The sequence below is a fragment of the Hippopotamus amphibius genome, chromosome 9 (assembly GCF_030028045.1).
Source record: "Hippopotamus amphibius kiboko isolate mHipAmp2 chromosome 9, mHipAmp2.hap2, whole genome shotgun sequence".
NCBI classification, from domain to species: domain Eukaryota; kingdom Metazoa; phylum Chordata; class Mammalia; order Artiodactyla; family Hippopotamidae; genus Hippopotamus; species Hippopotamus amphibius.
The window spans coordinates 34,288,760-34,311,360 of record NC_080194.1 but is presented as its reverse complement, the minus strand read 5'-3'; the positions used below and the strand labels follow the sequence as shown (position 1 = coordinate 34,311,360).

General features: G+C 36.9%; 1 protein-coding gene across 5 annotated transcripts in view; it reads right to left on the bottom strand.

The window, feature by feature from the left end:
- The window catches only part of SBF2 (SET binding factor 2), a 440,997-nt gene that overhangs the window by 42,173 nt on the left and 376,223 nt on the right, over positions 1-22,601 (bottom strand). For 3 of the 5 annotated variants that reach the window (XM_057749271.1, XM_057749274.1, XM_057749272.1), the window contains 5 exons: positions 16,651-16,847; positions 14,400-14,540; positions 13,393-13,488; positions 4,047-4,231; positions 64-240 (listed from right to left, as the gene is read on the bottom strand). In XM_057749271.1, coding sequence (XP_057605254.1) covers positions 64-240; positions 4,047-4,231; positions 13,393-13,488; positions 14,400-14,540; positions 16,651-16,847 — 796 coding nt within the window. Of the gene's footprint in view, positions 1-63; positions 241-4,046; positions 4,232-5,541; positions 5,617-13,392; positions 13,489-14,399; positions 14,541-16,650; positions 16,848-22,601 lie in introns of all 5 variants that reach the window. The other 2 variants (XM_057749275.1, XM_057749273.1) reach the window with 2 other exon arrangements.

Here is a 22,601-nt window from a genome sequence, read left to right as displayed (position 1 = left end):
TCAAATATCAATTCTGTACATCTACTTTCCTTGAGTTATAAGACAAGCTGCTCCAGACATTACCTGTGGGAACCACTCAGAGTCTCCCAGGGCTCTCAGGAAGGTCACTTCTGAGTCAGTAGGGATGGTGCTTGGGACACAAGCCCTCATCAGCTTTTTAAAACTGGCTTTCACTTGTCGGATGTCATGAAATTCAACAGGAACAAACTCACAATTTAAAGCAAATTCTAACTTGAAGTTCTGTGGATGAAGGTAGGTAAAAGAACAATGTTTTCAACAGGGCAATGCTTAATGATACACAGTTGACTCCAAGGAGCTGCAGGGGCTACAATGGATCAAGAAAGTCAACCTTGTGTGGGTAATGTGTCAGTATTGCTGGAAAGAGCCATTTAGTAAGGTCTAGTGGTTTGACTTAGCTTGTTGTCATTCTGATAACTTAAAGAGGCTACTAGGAGACTTGAACCTGATGGAGCTTATAGCACCAAACATTAAGCTATTTATACGGCCATGAACCTGGAAGTCTTAAAGAGGAACCAAAGACGCATGACAGCATGATTAATGCAAAACTGTAAACTAAGTCTCCCCAAGATGCGCATTATAATTAAACGGTAATATGCTGTTGAGGTTCCAGAGCTCTACAAATTAAAGTTTATAGACATACACATTTGTTTCTTACTATGCAAGTAAAACACAGTCATTGTGAAAATGGAAAAAAAAAAAGAGATAAACACTGAGACGGAAATAAAAATCACTATCTCACTGCCCTAAGACTACTAATATTGTAGTTATTCTTTTAAAGCCAATAATAAAAAAAAATATATAGTAAAACATGAAAGGCTTTGTTGATTTCTAGCTTTTGGACAATATTTTTCACTCAATATGACATATCAATCTATATTTGAGTATTTTTATCATGTATATTTTTAATCCATATGGAATTTTTTCTATGTAAGTTTGCAATTGTAACTAAAGAATGCTAAATTGATGGCCCACTGAAATAGTTTATTTTGATAATCTGTTGCCTACCTCTGAAGAAGATTTAAAAGTTCTCTAACTTATGTCAAAGAATGAATTAATTTTCTCACGTTCTTTTCACTTTCTCCACATTCTACCCAAATTACTCTACTGGGTCATCTGCTTTTCTAAGAGTAAACTGCTTTTTGGAGATTGGCTGTACAATAATACGAATGTACTTAGCGCTACTGAACTGTACATGTTAAGGTGGCAAACTTTGTTGTGTTTTACCACAATTTAAAAAAAATTGCTGGCAAAGACATATATAGGGTCTGTTTCATGTTTTACATTGGTTACTTTAGAGTATTTTTTAAAGGCCTATTAAAGTTTCAAATTAAAAAGCAAAAATTCCCAAGTTTTTTTCTTAAATGACATTCCCAATATATAGTAATAAAAAAAAAGTTTCTTTGTCTTAGTAATTCCACTTTTAGGAAGCTACCCTGAAGAAGTAATCTAAAATGTAGAAAAAAATCCTCTATGGATTGTGTCTCAATAAAAAATAAAAATGAAAAGCTATATGCTTGAAAAGTGACCACAATTTTACATGTAGACGATAAAGTAACCGAAACATCCAACAATATAGAAAGTTATGCAGTGATTAAAATAATTATGAAGTCTATTATACAACATAGAAACATATTATGGCTTGAGATACAGAACTTAGCAGCAGTATGAGAACATGAGTTCTTTACTATTAGGTTTTTTTTAAAATCTTTTTTTTTTTTTTTGCTTTATTTTAAAAGTTCTATACAATTCAAAACATATTATTACAATCCAGACATATTTACCAAGATAGTTAAACATTTATATTCCTGAGTATAGTTCCCTGAGCTATACAGTAGGTCCTTGTTGGTTATCTACTTTATTTTTAAAAATTTTTATTGGAGTATAGTTATTTACAATGTTGTATTAGTTTTTTTTTTTAATTTAAATAAAAAGTAGTTTACTTTCCAGGAAAAGTAGATTCCTTTCCATTTCCCAACTATACTTGAGCTAGGTATACCTACCTTATAAAGCAGGAGCTATCAACCATAGTGTTGAGACACACTGGTAGATTATAAGGAATTTGTTACTAAGTCTAAGATATTATAGTACGTGAATTAAGAAAGGTAAATAAGGCCAATTCCAGATTACTTAGAGTAAGTCACTCTCACTTATTTGCTTTCCTAGGTTTCTTTATTGGGAGAAAAAGGTGTGGAGCTGCAACAAGGCAGCACTGTACTGGCTAGACTGTGGCACACATCAGACAGTTATCTACCCATACTCTACAGACAGAGCTGAATTAATAAAAAGCAAAATGTGAATGGAATATACAAAATCCTAATAACTACTGTGCCAGAAATTGTTTGGAATTATGGAATTAAGTTTTTTAAATATAATATTTTATTGATGAGAGAAAAGAAAGGAGGGAGGGAGGAAAGGAGGAAGGGTCCCAATTGGTCGGTCTTTCTTACTCATATAAGCACAATCACACAGCTTATCTGAGGACTGATGCAAAGGGAAAAGCAGAGATAAGCATTCAGGAGACAAACCTTGGGAAGTGACTCAGATCATAAATAAGTAGTGTGCTGAAGTGTGGAAAGTCTGTGCTCTGGGAAAGACACTGGTGCCAAGGAGGCTGTGCAGACATCCCTGGACTACTGTTGAAAAGTGTCCCAACTATTTTCTGGGTATAAAATTATCTGCTGTATCAGAAGACACATGTACATATTTAAAAACTGAGTATTATCCAGCGGTTTCATTCCCTCTACCCTAAAGTTTGGTGATTAAGTGACTGCAGTAGTCCAAGCAGTGGGAGAAGAGCTAGCAAAGCCAGGTTGCCACTGAAGAGCTGACTCAGTCACTGGCATCCTGAGGACCAAGCATGTGGGATCCTGCTCACAGCGTCTGTGCCACAGTTGAACTGAAGGTCTGTCTAGATTGTCCAGTGCTCACTGGAGCACTGGACTAAACTTTGAAGGGATTTCTGAGTTAACAAATACTTTTAGGGACTTCCCTGGTGGGCCAGTGGTTAAGAATCCACCTTCCAATATAGGAGACACGGGTTCTATCTCTGGTTGGGGAACTAAGATTCCCACATGCCATGGGGCAACTAAGTCTGTGTGCCACAACTAGAAAAGCCCACATGCCACAACTAGAAAAGCCCATGTGCCACAACCAGAGAGGCCCATGCGCCACAACCAGAGAAGCCCACATGCCACAATGAAGACCCAGTGCAGTGGAAAAAAACAAACCCAAACAAAACCCCCCCGCAAAAGCCCCAAGTACGTTTATTTCCCACACACCTGTCAGTAGTAATGAAATTTATTTTGTAATGTGTAAACTGCAAAAATATTAAATCCTGAGGAATTATTGTTGCTTTTGGAGATAGAGACTATCTTTACAATTTATGGGACTTGAGCACAGTGAAGCTCTTTAACATAATAATTTAAAAGTAAGAATAAAGTTGATTACCAGCTAATATCTTTCATTTTCTGACATGTCTTAGGACATGTGTCTCTGTATATAGCCTTGAGAAGTCTTAAAAAATGTAACTTAAGAAGTATAGCCTTGGCCTTCCCTTGCCTCCATATGCAGTGCCATACTCTTCTTTCCACTCTTCTTCCTTCCTGTAGCTTTATCAGTAGGTTTACAAGAACAAAAAAATCTGTTTTGCCATGGGCACAGATCCCTACGGAAGCTGAACTAAGACAGTGCAAAAACAGAGCCTGAATAAGCCCTGTATTTTTAATGTACACTCCCTAATACTCCTGATGTTTATGCTGATTTTTAAAATAATTATGAATAAGCACTTATTTTCATGGCTAATAAATATGCATGGGTGTATATGCATATGTATCTCTACATAAGTACAGGTAGACATACGTATACATGAGCTAATTTTTTTTTGAGATTGATTATTAATTCCATGTTTGCAGACTCTGTGCTGCAAAAAAAAGAAAAATTTTCTAGGAAAGCTGGTTTATGAAATAAGTTTTAAAAACTGCCTTCATATATCCATGAAGTTTCTAAGTAAGAAAAAGAAATCTTACCCTTAGCTGCGACTTCTCACCAAATATATAAAGGGCTGCTTGGTGTTTCAAGAGCTGGTTTTGCAGGTAAGTGCTGTTACTGAAGGACGCTGAGTGATCCTTGCCTGCCAGCCGGGCACCAACATCAATGAAGGATGTTGGAGAGCTGATCAGGCGAGTGCTAGAGCGAAGACTTGCCCAAACACCTTCACAAAAGTCAAAACAATTGAGTGAGATAATCTGATGTGAGAATGATACAGAATAGGGAAAAAGATGCATGCTCTGCAGGTACAGTTTTAGAGGTGATAGCAAATTAATTCATCTAAGTAATCATGTATCATATTGGTCATTTGTCATTTACTTTTGCATCATATAAGCATTATTAATATAGCATTTCAAAAATCATTTGGCTCAGAGGAACCTAAGAAGTCACCCAAGTCAATTCTATTTTTGTATACTGATGTAAATTCAGTATTTATAAGTAAATACTGAGATCATATAGAAAGAGTGCACTGACTCTAGGAAAGACAAAATGTGGATAGGAGGCAATAATGAAGCCTAGGGAGAAGAACGTGGAGTAAATCGCTTAGGGCTTCAAGAAAGAAGTAAGGAACATTCTTCTGCTTTAGTCAGTCAATTCAACAAGAAATCCACATGAAGAAATAATTTAGAGCTTTATTAAACCCACTAAAATCTGAGAATTAATATTTGTGTATCATGCCAAAATGATGTAATTTTAATCCAGTAAAGATTATATTCTTGTCTTTTTTCCCCAGTATCCAGGAAAAACAGTGAGAAGTTAAAAATTCAGTAATTTGCATTTCACCCAATCTAAGGAGGCTTTATTTAAAAGGTATAGTCAGAAGCAGATGTCTTCTAAGGGAAAGGTCAAATTAGGCTACTGGAAGAATCTCATAAGTTGACCTTAATTATATTAATTAGAAAAATCAAGGATTTCTATATGCAAGTGAGACTATCAAATAGTAAATATCTAAACACAAAGGTATATAATAAGTCCTAAATTTGAAAGAGCTCCTTAAAGATGCCCATAGACTGTAGTGTTCAGGTCAGTGAAGGAGTCACAGGGGTACATAACACTGCCACTGCTTCCCTAAAGTGCATTCTCTAGATTTGGAAAGGCTCTTTGAGAAGCTTTTATCTTTGCCAAATGTTAAATCAAGTCATGTTTCTTGGTGACTAGAAGTCACCATGATAATGTCACATCTGCTTCTCTATAAGCATCTATAAGGCGTCAGGAGACCAGTTCTCAAGAAAAGGTTTTGTAAATTTCTGCTTAACATGGGTGAAACTTTCCATTATAACCTATGAGTTTTTTCAGATGTTACAGCAAGTGTTAATTTTTTTGGTAAATGGAATCACAGAGGAAATTCAGAATGTGGATGAGAATAAAAAATGTAACTTGACAAACAAATGTGAAAAAAGTCACTTGTAACACATATGTTTTCATATGAAGATGGTTAAAAAGAGTGACACATCAGGACAGATAATACAGTACCTTGATTATGGACTCTTTTCTTAGCTGAAGATTTGGGATCTGACTGAGTAAAACATTTATCTCTGTACCCATGCACTGGTAGGTAAGATTAAAGAAGGAAGGAGGAATGAAATGTATGTAGCAGCAAACATCAGAGCAAATTGAGTAAGAGAAGAACAGGTTAATTTAAAAAATTAAGTTAACAATAGGGGAAAAATGTAAATATAATAAAAGATTTGATTAACAAAAAGCTGCACAATCACACAAAAAAGATGAACTGAGTGCCTGTTAAATGAAATTTCAGCACTTGTTTATAAATATTATAAGCAAAATGAAATGGACAGCACAGCAAAGAGTGCCACTAAAAAATTATACCAAATGGAATAAGCTTTTGGAGGTTGTCATTTGGTGAGAAACAGATTTTTATAATAAAATTAAGGAATCTGGGGAAGGGTGAATGTTAGGAATATATTGGCCCTAGTATTTGAGGAGGCTGACTGATTGGCAAATACGATGTGTTGTACAACACGTTCTTTGAGCAAGGTCATCACATCAGGAATGAAGCTCTAAGAACCATTTGGAATAACAAAGGGCATGTTTTTGCAGTAGAGCATTAAGCATTGCCACATTATCTGTTTTCTCTTTTCATTTGGAAATTCCATTTATTTTCTATGAACAGATAGATAGTTATGAGCAGCAAAAAAACCCTGTGACAATACCCAATGCCACTAAAAATACAGCTTATGATGGTTGACGTAATGACTTCTCCTAAAATCCTTATTTGCACCAAAATGATAGGCAGTATCAAAGATAATAGTTTTGTAATTTGAGTAATATTGTTTTTTTCCGACAGAAAGAAGGTGCTTTGTGACTATGGCAAACTTTACCTGATAATACCAAAAATGGTGAGCAGTAAGTTACAGTTACAGTCTTTCCTGAACAAAGGAACTGCTCAAGTCATGTAAGGAAAATGATTCTGTACTTATTCAGGATTGAAAACATTAATGGCAGGATTATTAAGCTATCCATTTCAAAACTGCATAAAATATGACAATTTGATAAAAGAAAAATCATCAGAAGTGATTTTTCATTTCTGCCTCACTCCTTTGGAAGCAGTAAATGAAGGGCATTGATAGCTTTAGTGGCCAAAGGAAGTCAAAAAGCTAAAGGTTGCAGAGGCACTGGCTGATTGTATAAAAAGAATGCTACTGCAAGACAGAACAAAGACCCGGGACAGCATGAAAAAGGCACAAGGCCTCCTGTGTGCTAGCCGACTGCTCTCCTTTCTGCCAAGGTTTTAAGCTTTCCTATTGGAATATGGATCAGTAAATGCTTCCAGTGAAGCCTGAGTGGTTCGTTCCTGATTCAGAGATACTATTCCCTAAATACATCATTTTCTTATGCTAGTCTCTCATCCTAGAATGAAATGACCTCCTCCATTTATTTCCCTGACAAACTCCTTATTCCTTAAGATCCAGGAACAATGTAAACTCCTCTGAAAAGCATTCCTGACTGTCCCTACAGTTGTAAAGAGTTCTATCTGAACTCTGATTCTACTGCACTGTGATTATTCGCACATTTTATTCTACTTGATTGTGTGCTCCAAAGGGCAGGGACCTAATTACATTTAGTCTTATATCCGCGCTGAGAGTCTGATACATAGGTACTGCAAACATCTGTTGATTATTTTCTTTTTGAAAATTGATACATGTGAGCTGTTGTGGTTTTCTACTATATTTTCAACACAATTATCTGCCCTGAAAGAATGAAAAGGGTATTAAATTAAAAAAAAAAAAGCACTTCCTCAAGCAGAATCTCATTAATGAAAAACTGCCAAGTGTTTATCACCTAGCAGAAAATCAGCAATGAGAAACCACTCTGTATTGATACAGGGCTCACACAGGGCTTGGAGAACTGTAATTCCATCTGGCAGTCGTGTTAACCAAAGGCATTTCACTACTGCATCGGTGGTGAGGCCTGCTTAACTTCCTGAGTGATTCCTAGGTGTCAGATACTTGTCCTGAGCATGCAACACTGACCTGGAGTTGTGTTTTTCCAGACTGCAGGGTCCTCTTTAGTCATTTGTGAAATCATGTTAGAAGGTCAAATCAGTATTTTTAAAGAAGTGAAACAGATTAGAATGGAAAATACTATGAGCACTGCATGTGGTTCATTATAGTCTATATACATTTCGCATTGTGACTTAGTACTACCATCGTGATATAAAATGTATATGTATACATATAGATATAAAATGTATTTTACTGTGAGTCACGATCAAAAAAGTTTGAAAGTTACTGGTCTAGGCCTAAGGCACATTCTCCTTTATGTGCTTGCCTTTGGCCAGTGAGAAGCAACCAGGCTTAAGGCAATTTACATGCAAGTGCAGACTTTCCTCCCATTTCAGTGGAGTATGAAACAACAATAATGACAATAACCTTAACAATAATCAATGGAACTAACACTTACTGAGCTCCTATTAATAAGCCAGTTACTAAGTTAAATGCTTTACATGTGTTATTTCATTCATTCCTCATAACTACTCTAAAGCTAGAATACTGTTTATTATCTCCATTTTACGGATGAGGACACTGAAAATTAAGAGGTTTCCTAAGTTGCTTAATATCATACACTAAGTGGTAGGACTGCAGTTTGAATTTGAATGTAACTGAACCAAACTCTCAGTGTCTAGTCACCTAAGCAATCGTGTGACCCTGGATCTGTCCAGCAGGGTCTGGCTAAGGGGATTATTTCAGGGAAGAAGTGTGCCAGTTCATCCCACCCATGGGGATGCAGTGTGTTCAGAGTATGAGCATTTCCTAAGCAATGGTACTGTTCTCTCTATTCTGTTCAGAACAAACAAAGGAGAGAAAGAAAACAGATGCTTGGGTTGGATGTGGGGACAGGGTATTGTATTTATCAATGTGACCTTATGCCTAGCACAGTGCATGAGGTACAAGCTATATTCAGTGAATGCTGCACTGAAATAGACCAAAATAATCCTGGTCCCAGTTATGCTCTTACTTGCTAAGTGATCTTGGCTAAGTCACGTCATCTCTCAAAGCCTCTTAAAATACCTGTCCTGGAGGTTATTTCAAGGATAAAATAACACTGTAGAGGAACTTAAAGGGCTATGGAAATGTAAAGGATGAAAAATGTAAAAACTGCCTCCATGTGGCTACTTCTCAAATATACCCAAGTATTTCATTTTTATTTTTAAGAGGCAGATTTTCTCATGGCATTTTTCTATACAACAAGGTAATTTATCAAGTTGCAAATATTTGCATCTTCCCCATGGGGCATAAAAGCTATTGTAATTTTAAATGAAAAGCAATGTGATCTAGTCACATCATCTTTTTCTTAACTGGTTCTTGCATCAAAAAGGTTGCTTCTATATACGGAATCTAAAAAAATGGTACTGATGAACCCAGTGGCAGGGCAAGAATAAAGATGCAGATGTAGAGGCTACAGTGATCAAGACAGTATGGTACTGGCACAAAAATAGAAATATAGATCAATGGAACAGAATAGAGAGCCCAGAGATAAACCCACGCACGTATAGGCAACTTATCTTTGACAAAAGAGGCAAGAATATACAATGGGAAAAAAGCCTCTTTAATAAGTGGTGCTGGGAAAATTGGACAGCTACATGAAAAAGAATGAAATTAGAACACCTCCTAACACCATACACAAAAATAATCTCAAAATGAATTAAAGACCTAAATGTAAGGCCAGACACTATAAAACTCTTAGAGGAAAACACAGGCAGAACACTCTGTGACATAAATCAAAGCAAGGTCCTTTTTGACCCACCTAGAAAAATGGAAATAAAATCAAGAATAAACAAATGGGACCTAATGAAATTTAAAAGCTTTTGCACAGCAAAAGAAACCATAAACAAGACAAGAAGACAACTCTCAGAATGGGAGAAAATATTTGCCAACAAAGCAACTGACAAAGGATTAATCTCCAAAAATATACAAGCAGCTCATGCAGCTTAATACCAAAAAACCAAATAACCCAATTCACAAATGAGTGGAAGACCTAAATAGACATTTCTCCAAAGAAGACATACAGATGGCCAACAAACACATGAAAAGATGCTCAACATCACTATTCATTAGAGAAATGCAAGTCAAAGCCACAATGAAGTATCACCTCACACCAGTCAGAATGGCCATCATCAAAAAATCTAGAAACAATAAATTCTGGAGCGGGTGTGGAGAAAAGGAAACCCTCCTGCACTGTTGGTGGGAATGTAAGTTGGTACAGCCACTATGGAAAACAGGTTGGAGGTTCCTTAAAAAACTACAAATAGAACTACCATATGACCCAGTAATTCCACTCCTGGGCATATACCCAGAGAAAACCATAATCCAAAAAGAAACATGTACCACAGTGTTCACTGCAGCACTATTTACAATAGCCAGGACATGGAAGCAACCTAAATGCCCATCACCAGATGAATGGATAAAGAAGATATGGCACATATATATAATGGAATATTACTCAGCCATAAAAAGGAATGAAATGGAGCTATATGTAATGAGGTGGATGGACCTAGAGACTGTCATACAGAGTGAAGTAAGCCAGAAAGAGAAAAACAAATACTGTATGCTAACTCATATATATGGAATCTAAAAAAATGGTACTGATGAACCCAGTGACAGGGCAAGAATAAAGATGCAGATGTAAAGAAAGGACTTGGGGAAACGGTGGGGGTGGGGGGGAAGGGGAAGCTGGGACAAAGTGAGAGAGTAGCTTTGACATATACATACTACCAAATGTAAAAGATAGCTAGTGGCAAGTTGCTGCATAACATAGGGAGATCAACTCGATGATGGGTGATGACTTAGAGGGCTGGGATAGGGAGGGTGGGAGGGAGTTGCAGGAGGGAGGGGATATGGGGATATATGTATAAATACAGCTGATTCACTTTGGTGTACCTCAAAAACTGGCACAACAGTGTAAAGCAATTATATTCCAATAAAGAGCTAAAAATAAAAAAGATGCAGATGTAGAGAACTAACGTGAGGACATGGCAGGGGTGGGGGTGGGGAAGGGGAAGCTGGGATGAAGTGAGAGAGTAGCATTGACAAATATACACTCTCAAATGTAAAATAGATGGCTAGTGGGAAGCTGCTGCGTAACACAGGGAGATCAACTTGATGACTGGTGATGAACCTAGAAGGGTGGGATAGGGAGGGTGGGAAGGAGTTGCGGGAGGGAGGGGATATAGGGATATATGTATAAATACAGCTGATTCACTTTGTTGTACAGCAGATACTGGCATAATACTCCAGTAAAGATCTGCAAAAAAAAAAAAAAAAAAAAAAAAAAAAGTTGCTTCCCCTGCCTTAGGAACTCTTCAACATGCATGCTCAATGCTAAGTGGACACCCTGAATGAAAAAGGGTGAAGGAGAAGGTGGAGGTCAGTCTAAACCTTGGCTCATCAGTATGGGAAAGGCACATAGTGGAAATAGTATAAGAAGGAAACCAGGAGATTCTATGACAATGAAAGGAATGGAAAAACAGTGAAAATACACAGAAGAGAAAAAAGGAGAAGGTTAGAAGGGAGATTTCGAGATAAGATGCTCTTCCCACGCAGGGTAAATGAGGAACTGCTGGAGAAGTGGTAGGAAGAATGAAGAGATTCTGTCCTAGAGGGTGGGAACAGGGAAATGAACTAATGTCAGGGCATGCAATTGTCTACATACAGTCTTGCCCTGGCCAATCTGAGTGTGTGCCATGTTCATAGTAACAGGGAATCTCTGAGATGTCTCAAACTTGCTTGCCCCAGTCCATTCCTGCTGCTCTAAGTGAGGAGGGGTGACGCTATCAGAAGAGACAAAGGAAAGCAGCTCCAGGGTGTCACAGAAGTTGAAGGTGCAAGAAAACAGCCATATCTCATCTTCCAGTTAATCACTGAGGCCTTGGGAGATTTGGAGGCTTTGGGAGTGAAGAATTAAGAGATGGAATAAAATAATAAAGATCTGCATTTCTGGATCCTAGGTTAAAATACCAGAATGAAGGACCTGGTTAGGAGCAAAAAGCTGTCACAAGGAAACACACTAAGGTTACAGTAATTTTCAGAAGAAAATATTTTGGGAAGGGGGTCAGAAATAATAATTATGGATAGAAAGGGTCATAAACAAATTAAATAGGAGATTTTAATCCCAAGATGTAAATACAGCCTTCCAGGTACCTTTGAGAATAGTGAAGAATGGACTCATGACTAGAATGTAACCACTATTGGAGATTCCCTTGTATAAAAAAGCCACAAGTCTGAGGCCATATAAAAAAAGAGAAGATAATATAGTTGAAACAGATTGGTGAATATCCTTGTGCCTTAGGTACTAACAGAGGAGACAGTTTTGTACCTAAAATTTATATTACAGGTCACCTGGCCAAATGGAGGAATAGATAATGTGTTGATGAAGTTTACAAAGGAGCTGGGTGAGGATGGGAGGGCTTCAATTAACCAGACACATACCAGAAGTTGCATTCTACTAAAAGTTAAAGGGAAAAGTTGCTGACATGCCTGCTAATATAAACTTTCAGATGGCAAGTAAAGCAATAAGGAGAATTGCAACTTTGAACCAAATTCTGACAGGAGTTCTTAGCAACAGAAATATCACAAACCTTAAGAGAAAGTCACTGTACTATCTTTTAGTTCAAATTCACCAAGAAAGAAATGATGAGAAGAATTAAGTTTGTATCTTAAACTTTAAAACAACAGTCTCTTAAAAGTTCAGGAAAAAGCTACATATGATTGTTATGGGTTGAACTGTGGTCCCTCCCACCCCCTGTCAAAATTCTGATGTTGTAGCCTTAACCCCCAGCACCTCAGAGAATGTGACCTCGTTGGAAATAGGGTGACTACAGACGTAATTAAGATGAGGTCACACTGGAGTGGGGTGGGCCCCTAGTTCACTATGATTGGTGTTCTTATAACATGGGAAATTTAGAGACAGATGCACAGGGAAAATGCCATGTAAACATGAAGGCAGAGATATGGCTGATGCTTCTACAAGCTAAGGAATACCAAAAATTGCCTGCAAACCACCAAAAGCTAGGGGAAAGGCATGGAACAGATTACTCCTCACGGCCCTCAGAAGCAGCCAACCCTGACGACATCTTCATTTTGGACTTCTAGCCTCCAGAACTGTGAGACAAATAGTTGTTTAAGCCACGCAGTTTGTGGCACTTTGTTACAATAGCCCCAGCAAACTAATACAATGACCTTAAGGCCTCATTAGGAAGATAACTGAAGAAGGGTGAAAGCTCTTAGGAAATTGTGCAATCACAGAAAGTTCTGAGGAGGTAGGAAAAAAATATCTAAAGAATCAATATGACTGCCAGGAGATGTGCATAGTAATTTTGGTTTTCAAAAGGAAAAACAGTAAATTTTATGAGTCTTTATGTTGATTCTGAACTAGTGTCTCTTATTCCTCAAACTAGCACTTCAGAGAATAAGAGTAAAAATAACTGGCATCGGAGGCACAGCCTTTGAATCTGGGATCATGTCTCCCTAGCTGTTTATGCTTCTGTGCTCAGTCTTTCTACACTGCAAACTTGAAGCATCATGGAATGCTGCCAGAGCTGAGTCACCATTTAGACATGCTCCCCTCCCCTCCCAGTGCTTCCAAGCTCATCAATATGTAAGATTTGAGCAATTATTATACCTCTTGTCCCATGAGGCTAAACTCATCTGTCACCATGCTAGTAATAAATTTGATCATTCATTTAGAAAAGGGTAATTAAAAACAAATTTAACCATAATTAGTTGATTTAAAGTATCACTAGCTAGAAAAAAGTTTTCTGCTTTTAAGATTGTATCAGTGCTCAGTTATAAAATCAATCTTACTAACCTCCTCGAGCAAAGCTATTGGATGGGATTACATCCAAATGTCCTGGCACTACCTGCTTAAGCACAGTGGACATTCTTGAAGTCCTCCTTTCAGTCCCTAAAGTCAGCCAAAAAGAAGAACAAAAACCATGTCGTTCGGGTTAACATTACTCAAATGACAAAAAGTTATCTTCATGTGTAGCATGTCTAATTGCTGCCAAACATTGTACTTTTTAAGTACCCAAAGCTTTAATAGAGATAACAAGGCACTGTTACTGCTTCCTCAGAGATACACACATCTGCAAGATTATAGAGAGTTAGGTTTGGCAAGTGCAATCAGAGAATTTAATGATAAATGAAGCAAGGCATGCATGGTGTTACTTTACAAGAAAAGCCACTTTCTGCTTATGTTGAGCTAATTCAAATAGCTGATTAAGCCAAGGAGACCAACTTCTCAAGTCACATGCTCCTGTGTCTAACACATTAGGGTTACCTCTACATGAACCCTTTGGGGTTCCATCACATGATAACTGAAACAGAATATTAGTACAAGTCTTAATAGCTTCATCCAAATCTAGTGAAAACAAACTGTACTGCACATCATAAAAGGCTGCAGAAATTTCAACAATTTCAAACTTATACATGATGATTTTAATAAATATACATTTAATGAACAGATGTTTAACTTACACATTCAACTCTGTAATATAAAGTCTATGTAAAACAGATTCCAGTTTAAAAAACCCCACATGACTTTAATGTTTACCACCACCTCTCCTATTACTCTTTTTTTTTTTTTCCTATTACTCTTTTAAAAAGGAAATAATTGAATTTTCAAATTTGGTTACTACTTACTAGAAATAGTGAATAATTTTTACTGATTTTTAAATAAGCTAAAGTCATAGCCCCACAAGGTAAAACATTAATGGGTCATACTGAAGGAACAATGCAAATAACTAAAGAGACTAACCATAGGAATGAACATAACCTTTCACAGTTGTCAAGAAGAAAAGTATTATTAAATCTTACCTGGAGACAGTGCAAGTGCTGGCCTGACAGTAAGGGTGTTATTGCCACTGAGTTTCTGATGGACAGAAACGGCACTCAGTAAGGCTTGCAAGTACTTTTCTTGTTCTATGCTACTGGAAAATTCTAAAGAGGAAGTAGGAGCTATAAAAGGAAAAGATATTAAATAAAACAAACTGTATCTACGTTAATGAAACAGGCTCTCTCTCTATACATACACGTATTCTTTCTATATACAGTCTTTAAGTTACCGCACCCAAATATAGAAACCAGCCCCACTTAAAGCTCCAAACTATTAAGTGGCTAATCCTCCTGTGGTATTGGTTTCACCACACCTACTTCTTGATTGCCTCATCATCCTCCCAGAAAGAGCCCTGGTCTGGAAAACCAGCACACAGCTGTCCTTCCAAGCATAGGTGCAGTTTCTCATTATCTAACCAACTCTAAGATTCATAAAAGACAACATTTCCTTGATGATCTCCTCCAACCACCCTGTCCATGCTACTGTTTGGGAGAAGAGGATGGAGCAGGTTCCCTCAGCATCCCAGAATGGGCAGAGGTGAGGATTTCCCAATACCAGTAACTTTATTCCAATTCTGTCACATAGGCTTAGGGGACATGAACTTGTAGAGGGCTGTGGGAAGGGTAGAGGAAGATGAGCAGAAGACAGGAGCAGCTACTTCTCAATTCCCTGGTCCTTTTAAAAGAGGATCAAAAAGTATGCACAGATGGAAACAACTGTGAGAGCAATTCTGGGTTGGGGGGAGTCTGAGTAAAACAGAATCACTGAAATTGGCCCAGGTACTTTAAAGTGGCATCGGGAGGGACTCATTAGAAGGACAATAGATATTAACAAATTTTCTTACAATGTGAATAGAAAATAATTAGCATTACTACATTATTGTATTTTATCAACTTCAAAGTGCCATCATATTTTATAAACTCTAAAATGTCATCAATTATAAGATGCACCACTACTTTACGTACTAAGAATAAAAAACTCTGCCATTTAAACCATGACACAATTCTTTCTGATCACATGAACTGTAAGTCGCATTCCAATTTCAAAGATATTAAAATGTGAGCCCATGTAAGCTCAAAAATGTGAAATATAGTAAATTTGTATTGTATTATGTTGAAAAATCAGAAACCAGTGGAATAAAACAATTTCAACTTTTTTCCAACTAAAATTTCAGTGATATGCTCATTAATGCCCCTGAAATGATTCTCTCACCTTATGTAACCTACATATGCTGTGTTCTATTATACCCATTATGTGGCTTGGGAGGAGTCCTCAGGGCAGAAAAGGTTAAAAGCCAACTGCCTTCAATTATACAAGAACACCAGGAGGAATAACAACAAAACATAGCGTCGTGTGTGTAATGCCCCCAGTCAACCGAATGATCAAAGACGCGCTGGCCAGCGTTTACCTTTCAGAAAGGAATGGATGAGAATAAAGAAGAGATATCAAAAAGTACATGGTTTTACCTAGTGAACCACTGAACTTGAGTTAGTTCATTTCCAAAGAGGAAAGAATGCAACAATCATCCCTAAATTGGATCTGATATCTTATTGGTCCTTGTTTAATTTTATTGAGCATCTACTTTAAGCTAGAAGTTATGAGAAAGGTTAGCAAAATATAGCTCCTGACTTCAGACCTCAGACACAGTGCTCAAAAATATCCTCAGAAAAAGGGGCAGCGCACTTAGTAAATCTTTTTTCTTAAGTTGGCCAGCCTCTAGCTTCCTGAAAACCTCTCTGCTTGAGAGCTCCTAAAGCAGCATTTTGGTCACTAGTTTGCAGACTTATTTGTGTGTGTGTGTCTTGTAGGGATGAGATAGGATATCTTATACCACATGGGACAGAATCCCTATTTGCTTCTGAAGCTGTTAAATATATTTGAATGATTCCCAAAAGAAAAGAAAATGATTAGTATATGTAACCTGTTTCCATCTGTGGATACAAAACTGGTTTGTAAAATGAAAACAACCTAGAACCAAAGACTTTATTATGTTAATTTCTGTTAAAATCCAAATATAGACAGACATATTAAGCAAGATGTCAAATTCAAGGTGGAGCCCCACATTGTCTACTTCTTAAGTTGTACACGTTGTATATAGCACAGTGGAAAAGTCTATGTGTGAGAGGCTTGATGAAATGGCACAACTGGCATTCCCAGATTTTACTTCCTTTATTTTTTTTTGGAATACTCCAAACTGGAAGGATCATAATAGTACTGTAGAGACCTGCTTACCTGCCTGAGGGGAGTTCTGAGATTTAAAAAGGCCAACTACTCCCTTCCCATGGAATCCTCCAGATCGGAGGAGCAGGGTACTGCTTCTTGAGTTCTTCCAACATACAACAGGCAGGCGATTGTGTCGATAACAGCAGGCTACTCTTGGTAAACTACAGTCCTGTACAGCTTGAGGTACAACTAAAAGGCCAGGATAGCTTTAGAGACATGGAAGGGAGAACAAGAATAATTTGGGTTGGCAAGGTGGGGTAGGGAGAAGAGCAGAAAAAAGAAATGGGGAGAGAGAGAATATAAGAATATGAATATCATAATACCATGGTAATATTCTAAGACTCAAAAACATATTAGTGGAGTGGTAAGACACAGATTTCAAACATGAAACTAAGTTTCAACTCAGTTCTTTAGGGGTTGAGAAGAAAAGGCCTAAATGGTGGAAACAGCCAACTCATCCACTAATCTGTATTTTTTTTAAACAAATAAGCCTCCTTTGATGATACTGCAGCCTTTTGCCGAGTAACATAAGCTTAGAAAATAAAAATGTTACATAGAATGATTAAAAAAGGCCTCTGTTAAACATGATTTCCCTTGCCTTATACACGACTTGAAATAAAGATTGAAAGATTAATGTATTAATGTCAACTTTATGAGAAGGACAAATCAAACTGTCAACTCACTGGATTGCTAAAATGACAACAGAGAACAGAGTACACTAACATTTAGACTCCCAGAGATGGTGAAAGGATTAAAAATCAAAACCAAGTGATTTTTGGTATGAAAACAATATGTTCAAATGTCAAGTGAGTTTAAATATTTTATTAACACTACATGTTGATAATTAAAAAATAAGGTTAACTCATAAAGTTACAGGATATGATGCTGGGAAAATGAAAAACAGACAAGAGACCTTGTTTTTATAGGTTACTAAGTACAAAAAGACAGGCAGTTTTCAAAGTATTTCTTTCCTTTAGTTTATTTAGAAATATTAAAGAGATTTCGTATTAATGATCTCGTAACCTCTAATCCCATGTATTTTTTGTGTGATTTTTTTTTATTGTGGTAAACTATTCCTAACATGAATCTTAACATGTTAACCATCTGCAGTGTACAAATTAGTGACATTAACTCACAGTATTGTGCAATCATCACAACTATCCACTTCCAGAACTTTTAATCCTTTATCTTGTTATAAATCAGTGCAGAGAGCAGGGAGAGAAAACTCAGTTCATGGTCATATAAATCATAACCTTGAATGACTTTAGTGAATGGCAATTTTACCTTTCATACTTAACCACAGATACCTTGGAAGCATTCTGAAAGCCTAGTACTTCTGTGCTTCAGGAAGTTACAGGCTGTATTTTTCTTACCACAAATTGATAAAGAGATCTAACTGTAGACATAATCATTCATGGAGACTCGAAAAGCAACTCCATTATTAGGGCCCTCTATTCCTTTTCTTTTTTTTTTAAAATTGAAGTATAGTTGATTTACAATATTGTGTTAGTTTCAGGTGTACAGCAAAGGCCTTCTATTTCTAACTCCACTTTATTTTTTGCCCCGTTTGCTTCTAGATACTACAGTGATTTTGTGTATTAGATCAGGGAGTAATGCTTAATGGCTTTAGGTACTGTTTCAGTAGCTGGGAAAGAACCAGCATACCCCTCCACCCCATGCCCCGCCCCTCCTTCCATGGGGCATGAGCACCACAGACCATGCTCTGCTACACACAGGATCTAAGACTTTCCTGGTCCCAGGCATGGGGTGGAGTGACAGCTGGATAGCCACTGGTGCTGGGGCAAATAGCATAGAACCTGAAGACCAGCAGAGGCTACTCTCAGTACCAGTCTCATTTAGCAATGAAAGATACATTCATTTACCCTGCCACCCACCCTATCCTACTATCACTACCCAGAGCCATCAGCCATGGGTTCCAGAGTAAGCCTTCAGGTAGACTGAGCTTTAGGAGCTGCTGTGGAAACTTTTAACCAAAGAATGATACATATACAAATGCCTGAAACACAAATGAATTAACACAAGAAGAAATCCATATCATAAGCACCTAAGTCAAGAAATGGACCACTACCAGCATCCAAGAAATCCCCTTGTGTCACCTCCCAATCACTATTTCTCCCTCTTCCTCCTCAAAGATTATTGCTATCCTTGACTGCTAATAACACGGATGCGTTGTGCCTGTTTTTTGAATTTTACAAAAAAGGAATGACCAGAATTTAGTTTTTTGTGTCTGGCTTTTTTGCTCAACAGTATGTTTATGAGACCCATCCATGCCGTTGCATGTAACTGTAGTCTGTTCATTTTTGTTGCTGTACAGCATCCCACTATGTGATTATACTATTTATTCCTCTATTGTTGATTTTGAGTAGTTTCTAGTTTTTGACTATGTGAGAAACATGTTGCCATAAACATTCTTGTAGGTGTCTTTTGGGAATACATACGCATTCCTAGACGGAGTAGAATTTCCAACAGATATACAACAGATTGTGCACATGTTCAATACAAGTCTAGAAGGTTAGTAGATGCTGCCGGACAGCTTTCTAAAGTTGATTAACCAATTTACAGTCACACCAGCAGCAATAAAGAGTTCCACTTGCTCAACATTTTTACTAGCATTTTCTATTGTTGGTCTTTTAAATTTTAGCTATTTTTGCAGGTATAAAGCAGTTTCATTGGGACTTTAATTTGCATTTATCTGAAGACTAATAGGTTGAGCATTGTTGGAGGACGGAGGGAACCAAAAGTGCCCAGCAAACTGAGAAGGCATCTTGAAACTAAAAAATGAGCAGGCAGCTCCATATAATTAACGGGTCAGTTTATTACAGGGTAACTTATTCACAGGGTGGGATCTAGATCGGGTGGATAATGATCAGGAAACATTCACAACTGTACTCCGAGCCACCGGAAGGCCACTGGGACAATTTTACAGTTAACCTAGGGTATGGGGTAGGTGCTTGGAAACAGGATGTGCATTCCCAATTAAGATTTATGAATAGGTAACTAGTCTCATGGGCACCAGGAATACTTCAGGGAAGGTTTTCATCATTGTTTGGGGACTAATAGAGCATAGAGGCTACCCAGTTCTAATGATCATTAAACAATATCTATTAACTACAAAGCTCTTGATGACAGAGAAGTGATGCACCACGTAGTACAGTGCTGGGTAGGGTTAGCAAAAGGACAGGAGAAACTGTAAGGGCCCAAGAGGGCATCAGTTATGCTAACAGCCATACAAGCATCTTTTCAGATATTTATTACCCAGCAGGATATACTCACAAGATTATTTTCAATTGCCATTAGCTACTGCCTTTTTACTCTCTTAACAATGTCTTCTGATACATAAAACTTCTTATTTTATCAATCTTTTACTTTCTGGATAGTATTTTTCCTGTCTTGTATATTCCCCTACTTCAAGGGCATGAAGATATTCTCCTATCTTATAGAAGTTTTATTATTTTAACCTTTTACGTGTAGATCTACAAATCAATGGGGACTGATTTCTGTCTATATAGTGTAAGGTAGAGGTCAAATTACTTTTTTTCTTGTATGGATATCCAGCACCATATATTGAAAAAACATCTTTTATCCACTGCTCTTAAGGGCTATCTTTATCGTAAATCCAGTGTTCTTATATGTTGAGATATTTCTATATTCCCTATTTTGCTCCAGCGGTCTGTTTGTCTATCCCTGTGTACATCCCATACTGCCTTAATTACTGTAGCTTTATAAGAAATCTTGATATCCTGTAGTATTATTCTGTAAGATTATCCTGACTACTTCCAGGCTTTTGTGTTTTAATGTAACTCTTAGAATCATCTTTTCAATTTCTATAAACATTTCACTGGGATTTTCATTGGGACTGCATTGAATCCATAGATCAATGTCTGGAGAAATCACAGTTCTAGAGTATTGGATATTCTAGTCCAAGAACATTAAATATCTATTTATTTGTATCTTTAATGATTCTTAACATTGTTCTCACTGTTCCATGTAGAGGTCTTACACATCTTGTATTAGATTTATTTCTAAGAATTTAATGTCTTTTAGTGTTACTTTAAATAATATCAGTAGTACCAAAATAACATCACTTAAAATTTCATTTTTTAATTATTTGTTTTTGGCATATATATGACTAATTTTTGTATAACGAATTACCTTGTACCAGTGACCTTGCTAAACTCACTTGTTAATATAACAAGTTTATCTGTTGATTCCTTCAGATTTTCTATGTGTATAATCAGATCATCTGGGAATAATACAGTTTTATATCTTTCCAATCTTTGTAACTTTTATTATCTTTTTTTCTAGTCTTTTTGTACTTCCTAAGACCTCTAGTACAACACTGACTAGAAGTGGGGATAGTGGACATTCTTGTCCTGATCTCACAGTACAAGCTTTAAATAGCTTACCATTAAGTAGGATTCTTTGAGACACTTATGAGATTAGGGAGCTTCCCCTGTATTTCCAATGTGCTTAGGGTTCTTTTGTAAAAAAATCATAAATATATATTACACTTTATAAAATGCTTTTCTGTATACAATGAACTTATAACACTTCATAACTCTTTTAACATGGTAAACTATGCCAATTAATTTTCAATTGTCAAGTCAGTTTTGTATTCTTAAACTACACGTGGTCATAAATTCTGCATGAAATGAACCTTTTGTCATTATAAACCATCCTTTTTTATTGCTAGTAATATTTTACTTTAAAATCTACTTTAATATTTATATAGCGACCATAACTTTTTTTAGAGATAGTTTTGCATGGTGTATTCTTTCTGTTCACTTTCAACTGTTTTGCAATCTTGTACATCAGATATAGCCCTTCTAAAAGCAGCATAAAACTTAAAAAATTCTGATTATCTTTTTCTTTTAATTGGAGCACTTATCAATTTATAAGTAATATAATTACTGATATATTTGAATTAATTAATTTATTTATTTTAAGAACTTTTATTGAGATACAGTTAACATACAATAAACTGCATGTATTTAGAGCATACAATTTGGTATCCCAATCTCCCAGTTCATTCCCCCCCAACCCTCCCCACTTTCCCCACTTGGTGTCCATATGCTTGTTCTCTGCATCTGTGTCTCTATTTCTGCCTTGCACACCGGTTGATTTGTACCATTTTTCTATAGTCTGCATATATGTGTTAATATATGGTATTTGTTTTTCTCTTTCTGACTCACTTCACTCTGTATGACAGTCTCCAGGTCCAACCATGTCTCTACAAATGTCCCAGTTTCATTGCTTTTTACAGCTGAGTAATATTCCATTGTATATATGTGCCACATCTTCTTTATCCATTCATTTGTGGATGGACATTTAGGTTGCTTCCATGTCCTGGCTATTGTAAATAGTGCTGCAATGAACACTGGAGTGCATGTGTCTTTTTGAATTATGGTATTCTCTGGGTATATGCCCAGGAGTGGGATTGCTGGGTCATCTGGTAACTCTATTTTTAGTTTTTCAAGGAACCTCCATACTGTTCTCCATAGTGGCTGTATCAATTTACATTCCCACCAACAGTGCAAGAGCGTTCCCTTTTCTCCACACCCTCTCCAGCATTTACTGTTTGTAGAGTTTCTGATGATGCCCATTCTAACCGGTGTGAGGCGATACCTCATTGTAGTTTGGACTTGCATTTCTCTAATAATTAGTGATGTTGAGCAGCTTTTATGTGCCTCTTGGCCATCTGTATGTCTTCTTTGGAGAAATGTCTATTTAGGTCTTCTGCCCATTTTTTGATTGGGTTGTTTGTTTTTTTGATATTGAGCTGGATGAACTGTTCATATATTCTGGAGATTAATCGTTTGTCTGTTGATTCCTTTGCAAATATTTTCTCCCATTCTGAGGGTTGCCTTTTCGTCTTGCTTATAGTTTCCTTTGCTGTGCAGAAGCTTTGAAGTTTCAACAGGTCCCACTTATTTATTTTT